The 12,678-nt window shown below is 40.3% G+C and overlaps 1 protein-coding gene across 2 annotated transcripts in view; it reads left to right on the top strand.

Moving 5' to 3' along the window:
* Window positions 1–12,678, top strand: part of efemp1 (EGF containing fibulin extracellular matrix protein 1) — a 132,821-nt gene that overhangs the window by 15,944 nt on the left and 104,199 nt on the right. For both annotated transcript variants that reach the window (XM_062058071.1, XM_062058072.1), the window contains exon 4: window positions 2,448–2,735. In XM_062058071.1, the coding sequence (XP_061914055.1) occupies window positions 2,448–2,735 (288 nt within the window). The remainder of the gene's footprint in view (window positions 1–2,447; window positions 2,736–12,678) is intronic.

Raw genomic sequence — 12,678 nt, 5'->3', positions numbered from 1 at the left:
AAATTATGGAAAATTCTGGAATTTTTTTCAACTTGGAAAAAAGGTAGTTTGATTTTCCAGAATGGTGGAATGTGTTGAAGGTGGAATGGTTCGAATTGGTTGGAAAATGTGGAAATGGTGGAAGTTTGAAAAATGGCCAATTCATTTTGAATGGGAAAAATGTCCCGGAAAACCTGGAATTATGGGAAATCTGGGAATTTTTCCAGTTCAAAAAACAACATTGTTTTCTATCCTGATTAAGAGAAATGTTTTGACGGTAGAACGGTTGAAAAATGTGGGAGGAGTAGTCGCCTGAAAAAAGGGTGGAATAGGGCATTGGAAAACCAGGAATTCTGGAAAATCCTGGAATTTTTTTAAACTTGGAAAAAGGGTAGTTTTAATTACCAGAATGGTGGAAAATGGTGGAAATTAGAAAAATGGCCAATTCATTTTGAATTGGAAAAATGTCCCGGAAAACCTGGAATTCTGGGAAATGTGGGAATTTGTCAATTCAATTGTCAAGGGAATTTTTCCAGTTCAAAAAACAACTTAGTTCTTTATCCTGATTAAGAGGAATGTTTTGACGGTGGAACGATTGAAATGCGTTGAAAAATGTGGAAGGAGTAGTCGCCAGAAAAAAGGTTGGAAATAGGGAAAACCAGAAATTTTGGAAAATCCTGGAATTTTCTTTAACTTGAAAAAAGGGTAGTTTGAATTTCCAGAATGGTGGAATGTGTTGAAGGTGGAATGGTTCGAATTGGTTGGAAAATGTGGAAATGGTGTAAATTTGAAAAATGGCCAATTCATTTTGAATGGGAAAAATGTCCCGGAAAACCTGGAATTCTGGGAAATCTGGGAATTTTTCCAGTTCAAAAAACAACTTTGTTTTCTATCCTGATTAAGAGAAATGTTTTGACGGTAGAACGGTTGAAGTGGGTTGAAAAATGTGGGAGGAGTAGTCACCTGAAAAAAGGGTGGAATAGGGCATTGGAAAACCAGGAATTCTGGAAAATCCTGGAATTTTTTTAAACTTGGAAAAAGGGTAGTTTTAATTACCAGAATGGTGGAATGTGTTGAAGGTGCAATGGTTTGAATTGGTTGGAAAATGTGGAAATGGTGGAAGTTTGAAAAATGGCCAATTCATTTTGAATGGGAAAAATGTCCTGGAAAACCGGGAATTCTGGGAAATCTGGGAATTTGTCAATTCAATTGTCAAGGGAATTTTTCCAGTTAAAAAAACAACTTAGTTCTTTATCCTGATTAAGAGGAATGTTTTGACGGTGGAACGATTGAAATGCGTTGAAAAATGTGGAAGGAGTAGTCGCCAGAAAAAAGGATGGAAATAGGGAAAACCAGAAATTATGGAAAATTCTGGAATTTTTTTCAACTTGGAAAAAAGGTAGTTTGATTTTCCAGAATGGTGGAATGTGTTGAAGGTGGAATGGTTCGAATTGGTTGGAAAATGTGGAAATGGTGGAAGTTTGAAAAATGGCCAATTCATTTTGAATGGGAAAAATGTCCCGGAAAACCTGGAATTATGGGAAATCTGGGAATTTTTCCAGTTCAAAAAACAACATTGTTTTCTATCCTGATTAAGAGAAATGTTTTGACGGTAGAACGGTTGAAAAATGTGGGAGGAGTAGTCGCCTGAAAAAAGGGTGGAATAGGGCATTGGAAAACCAGGAATTCTGGAAAATCCTGGAATTTTTTTAAACTTGGAAAAAGGGTAGTTTTAATTACCAGAATGGTGGAAAATGGTGGAAATTAGAAAAATGGCCAATTCATTTTGAATTGGAAAAATGTCCCGGAAAACCTGGAATTCTGGGAAATGTGGGAATTTGTCAATTCAATTGTCAAGGGAATTTTTCCAGTTCAAAAAACAACTTGGTTCTTTATCCTGATTAAGAGGAATGTTTTGACGGTGGAACGATTGAAATGCGTTGAAAAATGTGGAAGGAGTAGTCGCCAGAAAAAAGGGTGGAAAATAGGGAAAACCAGAAATTCCGGAAAATTCCGGAATTTTTTTGAACTTGGAAAAAAGGTAGTTTGATTTTCCAGAATGGTGGAATGTGTTGAAGGTGGAATGGTTCGAATTGGTTGGAAAATGTGGAAATGGTGTAAATTTGAAAAATGGCCAATTCATTTTGAATGGGAAAAATGTCCCGGAAAACCTGGAATTATGGGAAATCTGGGAATTTTGGGAAATTGTAATAGGCTGAACAGTTTGAAGTTGGAACGGTTTGAATCGGGTGAAAAATGTGGAAGGTAGAGCGCGCCAAAATCTGGAGAAAAAATAAAGAAGTTGTTGAAGAATAAATAGATGAATATTGGAGTAGAAAAGCATATGTGTGAATACTTTAGAGCATTCACATAATTAGTTATTTATCCACAATCTTGCTGTATTATTTTATTCCAGAGTCCGATGCACAAATTGACCCTTTTCTCCTTCCCCCCCTGGCATGTTTCAGACATAGATGAATGTGTCCTGCTGCACGACGCCTGCAAAGGAGGCATGCAGTGCATCAACCACTTTGGGGGCTACCTCTGCCTCCCCAAAAGTGCCGTCATATTCACCAGTCAGGAGGGTGGTGAGGACATGCACGCGCAGGAGCCCGCCCCCCCGGTGCCCGCCGTCCCGCCGAGCCAACCTCAGCACCCCAGGGTGTTTCCGGGCGGCCAGGGCAGGCACTCCGCATCCAGCCGCGTGGTCCGCTGTGCCCCCGGGTACTCGGCGGATGACCAGAACGTCTGCAGAGGTAAGACGATCAGCATGTCAATCTCGGGGTTGTGTACAAGAAATTCTAGTTTTTAGGCCGCGACAATCACAACAACAACAAAAAATACAGCGAAATCCTTGCAACATTGTCAAACTGATTTGCAGCCAAATCAGATAACACTTTGAAAAAAAAGAAAATAAAAAGAAGTAGTTGCTGATTGGAATCCTCCATGGCTGACAGGAGATGAGATCTTGACATGGTTAAGAAGTATTTGGCCTGAAGGGCTCCTTATCTGGCGAATATCATCAGCAGGCCCTTGTTGCACTTGGCCCGCGTAGAAAGCGTTCATCCCTGGGCCGAGCTGTGTCGGTATTTGATAATTACGTGTTAATGACTTCAGAGCTGCGAAAGGTGAAATGTTCATCCATCTGTGTGACAGTCGTCGTCATCGTCAGCCAAAGCCTGCGTGCACGCCAAGCTGCTGTCTTGTGTAAACCATTTGCTCGCTCGCTTGCACGCTGATCTTCTTGGCTGCTCCTCAACAATGAATGCTAGCTAGGTGTGGAGGCCCTCCGCCCCAGGAGCGTATACCACATATCACATGAAATGATGCAGCAGGGCCACAATAAATGATGAGGTGGGCCACTTAAAATGATGTGGTGGACCACGTTAATGACATGGTGGGTCACGTAAAATAATGAGGCATATCACATAAAATGACGCAGCAGGCCACAGTAAATGAGGAGGTGGGCCACGTAATTGACATTGTGGGTCAAATAGAATAACGCGGCATATCACATAAAATGATGCAGCAGGCCACATAAATGATGAGGTGGGTCACCTAAAATGACGTGGCAGCATGTCACATACAATGATGCAGCAGGCCACGATAGAGGATGAGGTGGGTCGCATAAAATGATGCAGCAGGCCACGATAAAGGATGAGGTGGGTCACATAAAATAAATCGGCATATTGCATAAAATGATGCAGCAGGGCACGATAATGATGAGGTGGGTCACCTAAAATGATGTGGCAGCAGATCACATACAATGATGCAGCAGGGCCACAATAAAGGATGAGGTGGGCCACTTAAAATGATGTGGTGGACCACGTTAATGACATGGTGGGTCACGTAAAATAATGCGGCACATCACATAAAATGATGCAGCAGGCCACAATAAATGAGGAAGTGGGTCACATAAAATGATGTGGCGACATATCACATACAATGATGCAGCAGGCCACATAAATGATGAGGTGGGTCACATAAAATGATGTGGCAGCATATCACATACAATGATGCAGCAGGCCACAGTAGAGGATGAGGTGGGTCACATAAAATAATGCGGCATAACACATAAAATGATGCAACAGGCCACGATAAATGATGAGGTGGGTCACATAAAATAATGCGGCATATCACATAAGATTATGCAGCAGGCCACAATGAATGATGAGGTGGGTCACATAAAATAATGCAGCATATCACATACAATAATGCAGCAGGCCAAAAGAAAGGATGAGGTGGGTCACATAAAATGTGACCCACCACATCAAGCCACAATAAATGATGAGGTGGGTCACATAAAAACAATCGGCATATTACATAAAATGATGCAGCAGGCCACAATAATTGATGAGGTGGGTCACCTAAAATGATGTGGCAGCATATCACATAAAATGATGCCGCAGGCCACATAAATGATGAGGTGGGTCACCTAAAATGATGTGGCAGCATGTCACATACAATGATGCAGCAGGCCACAATAGAGGATGAGGTGGGTCACATAAAATGATGCAGCAGGCCACAATAAAGGATGAGGTGGGTCACATAAAATAAATCGGCATATTACATAAAATGATGCAGCAGGCCACAATAATGATGAGGTGGGTCACCTAAAATGATGTGGCAGAAGATCACATACAATGATGCAGCAGGCCACAATAAAGGATGAGGTGGGCCACTTAAAATTATGTGGTGGACCACGTTAATGACATGGTGGGTCACGTAAAATAAGCGGCACATCACATAAAATGATGCAGCAGGCCACAATAAATGAGGAAGTGGGTCACCTAAAATGATGTGGCGACATATCACATATAATGATGCAGCAGGCCACAGTAGAGGATGAGGTGGGTCACCTAAAATGATGCAGCAGGCCACAATAAATGATGATGTGGCTCACATAAAATAATGCGGCATATCACATAAGATTATGCAGCAGGCCACGATAAATAATGAGGTGTGTCACATAAAATAATGCAGCATAGCACATACAATAATGCAGCCGGCCAAAAGAAAGGATGAGGTGGGTCACATAAAATGATGTGGCGAAATATCACATACAATGATGCAGCAGGCCACGGTAGAGGATGAGGTGGGTCACCTAAAATGATGCAGCAGGCCACAATAAATGATGAGGTGGGTCACATAAAATAATGCGGCATATCACATAAGATTATGCAGCAGGCCACGATAAATAATGAGGTGTGTCACATAAAATAATGCAGCATAGCACATACAATAATGCAGCAGGCCAAAAGAAACCACATCAAGCCACAATAAATGATGAGGTGGGTCACATAAAATAAATCGGCATATTACATAAAATGATGCAGCAGGCCACGATAATGATGAGGTGGGTCACCTAAAATGATGTGGCAGCATATCACATACAATGATGCAGCAGGCCACAATAAAGGATGAGGTGGGTCACATAAAATGATGCTGCAGGCCACAATAAATGATGAGGTGGGTCACATAAAATAACGCGGCATATCACATAAAATGATTCAGCAGGCCACAATAATTGATGAGGTGGGTCACCTAAAATGATGTGGCGGCATATCACATACAATGATGCAGCAGGCCACAATAAAGGATGAGGTGGGTCACATAAAATGATGCTGCAGGCCACAATAAATGATGAGGTGGGTCACATAAAATAATGCGGCATATCACATAAAATGATTCAGCAGGCCACAATAATTGATGAGGTGGGTCACCTAAAATGATGTGGCGGCATATCACATACAATGATGCAGCAGGCCACAATAAAGGATGAGGTGGGTCACATAAAATGATGCTGCAGGCCACAATAAATGATGAGGTGGGTCACATAAAATAATGCGGCATATCACATAAAATGATTCAGCAGGCCACAATAATTGATGAGGTGGGTCACCTAAAATGATGTGGCGGCATATCACATACAATGATAAAGCAGGTCACAATAAAGGATGAGGTGGGTCACATAAAATGATGCAGCAGGCCACAATAAAGGATGAGGTGGGTCACATAAAATAATGCGGTATAACACATAAAATGATGCAGCAGGCCACAATAAATAATGAGGTGGGTCACATAAAATAATGCGACATAAAATGATGCAGCAGGCCACAATAAATAATGAGGTGGGTCACATAAAATAACGCGGTATAACACATAAAATGATGCAGCAGGCCACAATAAATAATGAGGTGGGTCACATAAAATAATGCGGCATAACACATAAAATGATGCAGCAGGCCACGATAAATAATGAGGTGGGTCACATAAAATAACGCGGTATAACACATAAAATGATGCAGCAGGCCACTATAAATAATGAGGTGGGTCACATAAAATAACGAGGCAGATCACATAAAATGATTCAGCAGGCCACAATAAATGATGAAGTGGGTCACCTAAAATGATGTGGCGGCATATCACATACAATGATGCAGCAGGCCACGATAAAGGATGAGGTGGGTCACATAAAATAATGCGGTATAACACATAAAATGATGCAGCAGGCCACAATAAATAATGAGGTGAGTCACATAAAATAACACGGCATAACACATAAAATGATGCAGCAGGCCACAATAAATAATGAGGTGGGTCACATAAAATAACGCGGTATAACACATAAAATGATGCAGCAGGCCAATATAAATAATGAGGTGGGTCACATAAAATAACGAGGCAGATCACATACAATGATTCAGCAGGCCACAATAAATGATGAAGTGGGTCACCTAAAATGATGTGGCGGCATATCACATACAATGATGCAGCAGGCCAAAATATTTGATGAGGTGGGTCACCTAAAATATGCAGCAGGCCACGATAATTGATGAGGTGAGTCACATAAAATAATGGTAAATGGGTTATACCTTTTCTACCTTCAAGGTACTCAAAGCGCTTTCACAGTATTTCCACATTCACCCATTCACACACACATTCACACACTGATGGCGGGAGCTGCCATGCCAGGCCCTAACCGCGACCCATCAGGAGCAAGGGTGAAGTGTCTTGCTCAAGGACACAACGGACGTGACTAGGTTGGTAGAAGCTGGGTATTGAACCAGGAACCCTCAGATTGCTGGCACGGCCACTCTCCCAACCGCGCCACGCCGTCCCCCATGCAGCAGGCCACAATAAATGAAGAGGTGGGCCACATGAAGTTATATGGTGGACTACGTAAAATTACGTGGTGGGCCAACAATTTCTACAACTCTTATTTTTTCTGTGATAGAGTGATTGGAGCACATACTTGTTGCTCACAAAAACATTCATGAAGTTTGCTTCTTTTATGAATTTATGTGAAATGTGACCAAACTTGCTGGGTCAAAAGTATACATACAGCAATGTTAATATTTGCTTACATGTCCCTTGGCAAGTTTCACTGCAATAAGGCACTTTTGGTAGCCATCCACAAGCTTCTGCTTGAATTTTTGACCACTCCTCTTGACACAATTGGTGAAGTTCAGTTAAATTTGTTGGTTTTCTGACATGGACTTGTTTCTTCGGCATTGTCCACACAGTTAAGTCAGGACTTTGGGAAGGCCATTCTAAAACCTTCATTCTAGCCTGATTTAGCCATTCCTTTACCACTTTTGACGTGTGTCTTGGGGTAATTGTCCTGTTGGAACACCCAACTGCACTCAAGACCCAACCTCCGGGCTGATGATATTAGGTCATCCTGCAGAATTTTGAGGTAATCCTCCTTTTTCATTGTCCCATTTACTCTCTGTAAAGCACCAGTTCCATTGGCAGCAAAACAGGCCCAGAGCATAATACTACCACCACCATGCTTGACGGTAGGAATGCTGTTCCTGGGATTAAAGGCCTCACCTTTTCTCCTCCAAACATATTGCTGGGTATTGTGGCCAAACAGCTCCATTTTTGTTTTTATCTGACCACAGAACTTTCCTCCAGAAGGTCCATGCGATGTCAGGAAAATAGCATCCCTATTTGAATGTTAACTGACTGCAGGACCGCTTGCATCAGCGCTTATGTCAGAGGATGTTGGTTGCAAGTCGACATATTCCGATACTTGTCCAATTCGCCTTCAAACAGCACTTAGAAAGACAAAGTGAATGGAAGAACATGTGCTCAGCGGTTAGCGAATCCCATCTAGAGGTGTGGCGTTTGAGGCTTGCGGCGGGATGTAATAAATGTGGATTTTACACCTGGGGCAAAGTTGTTGTTTTTTTACTGAATTTCAAAGTTTTATTACGATGTCAAACATGGCAGTGAGAAATATAGCTAGGCGGTTGCTCTGTGGAAATGCCTTGTGTTGCCTTTTTTGTCATTATTCCACATGTTGCTGTTTTGCACAGCGAGTGAAGGAATTCCTGTGACGTTAGACCAAAGGGAGGGGGAAAGCTCAATGCATGAAATATAGCTCTTTCCCTGCACACTCACCACTGTGTGTGGGGGGGAAGCCGGAGTGCAGAGTCAGGGAGGGCAAAGGGAGGGGTGGTGGGGGGGAACATGAAAGTGTGACAGCGAGTGCGCCGGCCGCAGAAATGCCGGCCAGCTCGTAATAATAGCGTCACGTCTTTGACAGCCTGCCCGCTTGTTTCGGTGACTCAAGTGTGGCGAAGAACGGCGAGATCAGCGAAACGACTCCGCGGAAGCAAAAAGTCCGGCCAATTTTCCAGATCCCGAATTGCCAAAAGAATGTTTTGAGTTGAAAAATGCTGACGTGACACAAGCTGGTTTGTGTTTCAATGAACAGGAAAGTAATTTAATAAAGATTACCTGTAGCTTTTCTTACTGGGGTTGGTGGTCTATGAGTCAAAACAAGCATAAATATTTAAGTAGTGTCATTTAACACCAACAGCTAATCTGATGTTATTATGAAACAGTAGGACTTGAAAATTAATAACTGTATTATTGGGACCCTATTACGCAAAACCAACTTTTATTTCATGTTCTAGGTGCACTGAGTAGACACGCCGGTTTCTATTAATTGATTAGTGTTTCCACCTGCTGCCGCCACTAATCACGCCCTCTCTTTTACTTGTCTAACGATTATTTTAAGAGTTGGCAAGTCAGCAATTATTGCTTATGATCTGCTGTACACGATTGAGTTTGACATTAAGTCCGCAAATTGATTTTCATACTCATGCTGGGCTTGGTGGTCTTTGAGTCAAAACAAGCATAAATATTTAAGTAGTGTCATTTAACACCAACAGCTAATCTGATGTTATTATGAAACAGTAGGACTTGAAAATTAATAACTGTATTATTGGGACCCTATTACGCAAAACCAACTTTTCTTTCATGTTCTAGGTGCACTGAGTAGACACGCCAGTTTCAATTTATTGATTAGTGTTTCCACCTGCTGCCGCCACTAATCACGCCTTCTCTTTTACCTGTCTCACGATTGTCTAACGATTATTTTAACCGTTGACAAGTCAGCGATTATTGCTTATGATCTGCTGTACACGATTGAGTTTGACATTAAGTCCGCAAATTGATTTTCATACTCATACTGTGGTTGGTGGTCTTTGAGTCAAAACAAGCATAAATATTTAAGTAGTGTCATTTAACACCAACAGATAATCTGATGTTATTATGAAACAGTAGTAATTGAAAATGAATAACTGTATTATTGGGACCATATTACACAAAACCAACTTTTCTATTATTCAACGATTCTATTTATTTGTTTATAGACTGTCTTGTTAAAACTGGCCCGACCTGTCACCTTCGGTCATGTCTTGTTTTGTGTTTGTTAACATTCTCCTTAGTTTAGTGTTCTGTTCGGTCCTCAGAGATCCTTTCCTCCTTCTTTTACATGTCATGTTCTAGGCGCACTGAGTAGACACGCCAGTTTCTATTTATTGATTAGTGTCTCCACCTGCTGCCGCCACTAATCGCCAGTTCTTGCGAGATTATTGTCCGCTCTACGCGACTCTTTGTTTTGGCTTCACGCTATGCCGTAAGTTTATGTCTCTTTATGCTAGTATCAAAGTTTTATATTTTGCCTTGCTTATTGGTATTAAAACTCATCTTACCTTCACGCTGCCTGAGGTCCTCTGCATCTTATGGAATGGCAAACGCCACACCATGCCGAAACGTTGCAAAAACCAGACAGTTTTTAAGAAGTGCAGTCCACATGTTTACCTGGGCTGCAACTAACGGTTATTTTAATTGTTGACGAATCAGCGATTATTGCTTATTATCTGCTGTAAACGATTGATTTTGACATTAAGTCAGCAAATTGATTTTTACCTCATTTTTAGAACCCGTTATAGTGATTTCAATCGTAACAAAAGAAACATAACGGTTTGACTTTATTACACCAAGTGAATAATCACAATGAAAAATAAATCAACATATTTAAAAGTGCAAGATGTCAGTGCTCAAAGTATTTTATCCAGTACTGTAATTTAGCTGTGATTATTTATCTAAAGAAATAAAAGTGTAAACATAAACATTCCTGGCAGAATATCAATGACAATTTTATTCCGCGACTCGCCGACAATGACACATTTTTGCCGATTAATTTTTATATGGATGGACATTGTCGATTATATCCATTAATCTAGTGATTTTCAAACTGTGGCTCCATCTAGTGGTACGCCAAAGAATCACTTGATTAAAGCACTGTTTGATTTTTTTCTCTTTTGAATAAAAAACATTAGATATACTTGTTAAATAAAACTCTGCCTTGTTTTTAATGAATATTAAGGCCTACTATGGTACTGTATTTTTAATGTTGGTCATTAAGGTGGTACTTGGAAAGCCAAGTTTTTTTCTGATGTGGTACTTGGTAAAAAATAAAAGTTTGAGAACTACTGCACCAATAATTGCAGACCAAATGTTTACACACCATTTTTCTTATACTTTTTTTTAAATCAACTTGATTTTAATGTAATGCATGTTTTTACTAAAACAAATTCACAGGAAAAAACGTTTCAATATTTTTTGTGTTTAAAATAACAATTGTAAAATCATTAAAAAATAAACTTACAAACATTGCTGCCTCATCTTGGTCCGGAATTTGAACCCAGTACCTTCTGCTTTGCAAAACAAACCATAGCCAATCTACCATTTTATATTTATTAGTGTTTATTAGTTAGATTAGTGTTAGCAGCAGGTGGGGACACTAACCAATGAACAGAAGCAGGTGTGTAAATCTCAGCGCTCCTAGCAATGTGAAAGTAAACAAGGAAAGAATAGAAGCAATGGCAACATAAATAAACACTAAAGCTCGGAAAACTATAACCAACACAAAAGAAGACAATAATCCCGATAAAGGGCAGAAATTCATTACAAATACTCCCGCAAAAATATTATAAATCATTTTTAAATTGTAAAAATGTATAAACTTGAGTTCTTGAGTTGTATGTTTGTTTATTTATTTTTTATTTATTTATCTATTTGAATTAGGGCGTTGCATATTCATCAACATAGAGTAACAATGTAAATATGCCGGAGTTAGCACAACAACTAATTTTCATCCGTTGTCCTAAGGCAGGTTAATACAGTAAACATTCAACAGGTCCATTCATCCGTCCATCCATTTTCTACCCCTTGTCCCTTTCAAAAGAATACATAAATCACAAGACATTACACATTACAAGCATACCATAAGCACAGACCATAGACAAAAAAATAAAACAAACAAAGAAAAAATCAAAAAAAAATCTAATTGTGCGTGCATGTCTGATTAGTTTTCAACCACTGTTAAAGTGCAGTTTTTAAATGTTAAATACGTTTACACCACACTTTTATGGCAGACAACATTAAATTAATTTTTAAAAGACACTTTTTATGTTATACCATACCATACCAACTTTATTTATAAAGCCCTTTAAAAGCAACCACAGTTGAAAAACAAAGGGCTGTACACCACAAACAAGTAAACACACAACAAGCTGAGAAATACAAGCTAAGGACAGATTAAAATATATCTGTAGAGGTTGCCCTCTAGTGGGTTCCTCGGACCACCACACACTGCCACGAGAGCCCGGATTTCTGGGTACAACACTGTTTTATTTGCATAAAGATTGCCCGGCTTTTGCTTTCCGGCAAAATGTCTTTCTTTTCAGAGTCCGTGTCTCTCTCTCTCTCTCTGGCTCCCACTCCAACTCCAACAACGTGTCTCGTTCCGGCTGCTGCTAATAAAGGCGACAGGTGATTAGATAACAAGGCCCACCTGGGCCATCTACTCACCTGTTGCTGTCTTCGAGGCCGGTCTTTGCACACCCTGTTCCGCGGCAGGCCCGCAGGCCACGCCCCCCCTCCACAATATCATTTAAAACAGAGGTAAAATAAATACATATGCACATAAAAAGAGCAGATAAAATGACCTTAAGAGCAATTTGTTCGATGAAATTCAGGTAAAAACAATTTAAACAGTTCAGAGTCTCATGCTGGGTTAGAAGCCAGTGAGTAAAAATGCGTTTTAAGATGGGTCAATCTTTTGATCTGCCATGATAACGTAATACACTTAAATAAAAAAAATACCTTAAGTTTAAGGCTTTTCGCTAGAGATGTCCGATAATATCAGACTGCCGATATTATCGGGCGATAAATGCTCTAAAATGTAATATCGGAAATTATCGGTATCGGTTTCAAAATTATCGGTATCGGTTTCAAAAAGTAAAATGTATGACTTTTTAAAACGCCGCTGTGTACACGGATGTAGGGAGAAGTACAGAGCGCCAATAAACCTTAAAGGCACTGCCTTTGCGTGCC

Source organism: Entelurus aequoreus, linkage group LG09, assembly GCF_033978785.1.
Source record: "Entelurus aequoreus isolate RoL-2023_Sb linkage group LG09, RoL_Eaeq_v1.1, whole genome shotgun sequence".
Taxonomy (NCBI): Eukaryota; Metazoa; Chordata; class Actinopteri; order Syngnathiformes; family Syngnathidae; genus Entelurus; species Entelurus aequoreus.
This window is presented reverse-complemented; position numbering and strand designations above follow the sequence as displayed.